The 4835-nt window shown below is 45.4% G+C and overlaps 1 protein-coding gene across 1 annotated transcript; it reads right to left on the reverse strand.

The window, feature by feature from the left end:
• Nucleotides 1-172: 172 nt before the first annotated feature.
• On the reverse strand, nt 173-1619 carry fgfbp2b (fibroblast growth factor binding protein 2b). Its single transcript, XM_084005108.1, has 3 exons — nt 994-1619; nt 686-957; nt 173-494 (listed from the first exon to the last, which is right to left on the reverse strand). The coding sequence occupies exons 1-2, from the start codon at nt 1531-1533 to the stop codon at nt 703-705; spliced, it is 795 nt and encodes a 264-aa protein (XP_083861234.1). The 5' UTR covers nt 1534-1619; the 3' UTR covers nt 173-494; nt 686-702.
• Between the last annotated feature and the right edge of the window lie 3216 nt (nt 1620-4835).

Here is a 4835-nt window from a genome sequence, read left to right on the forward strand (position 1 = left end):
AGAGGTGTTTAAGTGCTGCCCAGGCGCCCTGTGTATTATCTTGACTCTGTCTGGTCACCATTTCCTCAGACATGTTGTTACAGCCGGCGACGAGGATAAACAAGGACTCCTATTGAATGAACGAGTGTGGGACCTTTGCAGCAGAAGAAACGAAGCGACACAGTAGAAGAAGTGAGGTCTCCGCTCTGACTTTATTCTCTTTCACATGTCGTTGGAACATTTATGTGACACGAGGAGGGGATTTTACACCATATACAAACAAAATGCCTGCCATATTTCCCTTTTGCCTTGCTGTGAGATAAAAAAACAAAACAAAAATGACATGTTCACTACATGACAGCACGAGCGATCATCCACTAAGCGTACACAAGTGTAGGTCCAGTGTTCATCGCTCAACCCGTAAAATGCTGCAGTGTGGCACTTCACAGGCTCCCACACAGACCCTGGAGAGGTCTGAGGCAGCCGAGAGGAGGCCTGACGCTGGTGTTTCCAACCTGAAACAAGCAAAGAGAAGCAATCATTCATTGAACATAAAGTTTGTGCTCCATAAGCTATGCAGAGTGTATGAATTATATATAGCAAAAAAATCATGTCCTACCACTACAGATGATTTTTGGCTTTGCAGTTCACATCATCCATCCATCCTCTCACTGATTCTAACTTTTCTTCATAATATTTCACCCACCTGTCTGCGGTATCGCCTCAGTTCTGGAACCAGCTGATGAAGTAGCTGCAGACGCCGTGGAAGCTCTTCCAGCAGTACTCGGAGGCGATGCGGGTGGCTTTGGAGTCGGTCTGCTCTGTGGGACGCGTAGTGGTCTTCCCGGGCTTGGGGGTAGCCTTCTTGGTCTGGGGGCCCTTGCCTGGCTGGGGCTTGACGGGCTGCGGCTGGGGCTTGACGGGCTTAGGAGTGGTGACGGGCTTGCTCTGGGCGGGCACCACCGGTTTACGCTGCTCCTGGACGGGCACCACCGGTTTACGCTGCTCCTGGACGGGCACCACCGGTTTACGCTGCTCCTGGACGGGCTTGGAGGGCTTGGGGGTGGTGGTCTTGGGCCAAGAGGCCAGGAAGCTCATCTGGGCCTCGTCAGGGTATTTCTTGCACATTGCCGGGCGGTAGACCTTGGGTCCCTGGCAGGCGTGGCTCAGCTTCCTCATGTCCCACATCATCTGGGTGAAGAAGTGGCGAGGGTTGAGGTTGTAGGCGCGGCACAGGTTGGGCTTGCCCTGGAAGTCGCAGTAGTATGAGCGTCCTGCCGTCTGGCCCTGGCTTGGACCTTTGCAGGAGACACGCAGGCGAGTATAGTCCCCGGCTCCAGACACCACCATGGTACAGCTGTCTTTGGTCTTGGTGGTGAATCTGATGGGCTCATCCCAGATGCTGCGTTGCTGCTGCTGTTGCTGTTGCTGCTGCTGTTGCTGCTGCAGCTGCTGCTGCTGCCTGTTGGCGTTGCTGCTGTTGTTGGTCTGAGCGCTTGCCACACAAACAGCTGCTGCCAGAAACAGCATCGCCACTCTCATCCTGGTCCTCATGGTGGAGTCGGTGATGGTCTGGGGTTGATGTGTATGAATGTATGGATCCGCACAGAAGGTTGAGGTATGTAAGGGTAGAAAGCATCTGAGAGTGACTTTATAAAGCTCAGGCTCACAAAGAAGGTATTATGCAGGTGAGGAGCCGGAGGCCTCAAACTCCTCCTCCAGCACTGCACCCCCCCTCCCACACACACACACACACACACACACACACAGCAACCACATGAAGCTTGTGTGGCACGTTCTAAACTAAAAGAGTGATGGATGAGATCGATGGAAGGAGGGGGGAGAACATAAACTAAGGAAGAGGGGTGAGGGGAAGCGGTCAGCAGGTTTGTGGAAGCTGAGGGGGGAGGGAGGGGAGGGTAAGGGGGCTGAAAATGCTACACAAATGAAGCCAAATGCTGTGAAAATGAGTTGCGAGACATTATATAATCTCACATAAGAGGTTCTTTGACTATTGATGATGGGGGAGAGGGGGAGGAGAGGACTGAGAAAGGTCTGGTGCTAAATTGCAGCCAGAAGTTATTTGCTGAGGGTTGATCTTCGACCCTGTAATAATAATAAAAAACCTCATCATGTTCGTCTTAACAAACAAAGTCCCACTATTTGTGGAGACTTTGTTGCTACATGGCCATGCGGCATTTTAGCATCTTCAAACTTGTGTTGTTCAGACACACAGGGCACTGTGTTTCAGGTCGTCCTTTAACCAGAAGGTTGGCAGTTTAATGCCCAGCTTCACGTTGAACCCCAAGTTGCTGCTTGCTCCCTAAAAAGCTTAACATGGGTGAAAATACGTAATAAACTTTCATAAAAAAAATGTCAGTACTGGTTTGTATTGTATTGCAAGCTTCCAATTGTGCCAAATAATTTCCCGCTCCATGTTAAATTGTATAAAGTGATGGATGTTGACCAGTTGGAGCATTTGAAAAAACTCTGGGTGATAAATCCCAATGAAGTATTTCACAAAAGGAAACTGCAATATCACAAGTACAGCCTCCAAATCACAAAACAAGATGAACGCACACAAGCTGGTAGAAAAGAAAATACAATGAAAAGCCAATCATTATAAATACTGACATCTGAGTCCCATTAAATCTGAATTATATCAAAGTCACACTGAACAATGGCAGTGCTCAGTATCCCCATTCAACCAAACGGATCTGGGGTTTAAAATCAGGCCTGACTGCACTCAGTGAGTTTCAACATGCAAAGCTAAACAGAGGAACAGACGCTGCCTGTGAGGAGACGTTTTCCATATGGACCGGTTGGCTCAGACACAGAGCGGAAGAAGGGAGTGCAGCCTATAGCCTGCTGCTGTGTACCAAGTCACATGTGTGTGTGTGTGTGCAATTAAACACATGCCCTCAGTACATTCTGGAAGTTTTGTTTTTATAGCTTTCAATCTGGTGGGGAAGAGAAAAAAGTTGCCCCTCTAAGAGACACCGGGAATGCGAAGTCAACACGTGGACTGTATGCATGCATGTTGTCTAAACCAGATGTTTCCCTAAATTAAATTAGTATAGTCCTCTTCTGATAGGATGCAAGTGTCACGCCACCTCAAACCCCCCCCCCCCTGCAAACCTGTCCACCTCTCTGCCGCTGTACCTTCTGTACGTTACATGAGTGTTCACTGCCTGTTCTGTATGTTTTGGCAGTTTAGCTAACTTGATTTTCTTTGGGGGCGTGGCTGTCGTACCCATCTGTACATTTGCTTTACTTGTACCATCAAATGTTCTTTTTCATTCCTGGCTGTGCTCGGTTTATGTATAGCATGAAAGCACACGTGAAAATGAGTTTCCGCAGTAGGTGAAAAGAGTGGTTATTTCCCGCCGGTTGTTTATGGGGGAACAAAACACAGCAAACGCTTATTACACAGAAGTTTTTATTCACAGATTTGCACCATAAACTCCAGCTGTATTATATTGTTTGTGTGTGTACGTTCGGCTTCTGTGAGATTTAGTTCTCAAACCGCATCATGGTGAAGAAAAAAAACCCCTCTGACAACACAAGCAACTAGTGGTCACTAATGGTCTGGCGTGAAATGCCTAAGACACAATATTTTAGTGTTAGCTGTCTTAAAACCTTGTTAGGGTGTGTGCATGTAGCTTATGTGTGTGTGTTGAATAGCTAGTAGCACTCTGCCTCTTGCAGAAGCAACTGACCAGGATAACCTCGAGACCAATGTCTTCATGTCTCAAGGATTTTAATCATTTATTTTCTTCCTTCAGTGATTAAAGGAATAGTTTGACATTTTTATTTTGTATTTTATTTCTCTTTCATGCTGAAAGTTAGGTGAGAAGACCAACATCACTCTCGTGTCTTCATGCTATCCATGAAGCTACAGCATAGCAACGCTTAGCTTAGCACAAAGACTGGAAACAGGAAGTTCTGACCAAAGGGAATAAAATCAACATACTACCCACCCGTAAAGCATTAATGAATTAACATGTTTGTTTAGTCTGTACAAAAGTGTAAAAACGTCCGGCAAAGAAATAGTCCGGCGCAATTGACATTTTCATTGCCATGCTAGTGGCTCTATAGATTCATTTTCTACAACAATTATGGTCCCCAGAGGATGAATCTTTGGTGGATCCCCTGACTTCTTTAGCATTTTTGGCTATAAGTGAAATGTCTGGACCACTATTGGATGATTGCCATGAAACCAGATGAATTTGTGATCACCTGACTTTTCAATGACAACATTGGGTCAACATTTAAAATCGTCCATTACTTTGTTTAATGCTATTTAGCAACTAACACAGTAAGTAATATACATCACCATGTTAGCATTGTCATTGTGATCGTGTTAACATGCTAATATTAGCATTTAGCTTAAAGCACAACTGCTAGCGTGAATTGCTCAAATTTTTTTGTCTTTATGTAAAACTAAGCTAACAGGCCTGAGAGTGAAGTCTTCTCATCCAACTCCATCTAATCCTAGAAAGTCAAAAATGTCCCAAAATGTCAAACTACTCCCTGATTCCCTGGTCGATGCAGCCTGTTGAGCCAAAATGATGCAAGCTACATGACAAATGTTGACAAAAGAAAGCAAAGAGCTACTTCTACAATAACCTACTCATGTTATAAAACAAACATTAACAAAAAAATATATAAAACTTTCAAAAGTTTTGAAAGCGTAAAAAATGTACACTTGTGTCACCGTGTTAAAAGTGATAACGTAAGTAGAAACAAATGTATCCTCTACAGGTAACACTAGCTATGTAGGAATATTGCTCTGGTAGTGCTGCTGGTGATGAACTGTATGACCCACTAGACTAGGAGGACTGCTGATGCTGCTA

Source organism: Eutrigla gurnardus, assembly GCF_963514095.1.
Source record: "Eutrigla gurnardus genome assembly, chromosome: 3".
Classification (NCBI taxonomy): domain Eukaryota; kingdom Metazoa; phylum Chordata; class Actinopteri; order Perciformes; family Triglidae; genus Eutrigla; species Eutrigla gurnardus.

Coding starts and splice junctions, on each gene's coding strand:
- fgfbp2b (XM_084005108.1), bottom strand. CDS start 1,533: ATGAGGACCAGGATGAGAGTGGCGATGCTGTTTCTGGCAGCAGCTGTT. Junction 958..993: donor AGCGTAAACCGGTGGTGCCC/GTCCAGGAGCAG, acceptor GTGCCCGTCCAG/GAGCAGCGTAAACCGGTGGT.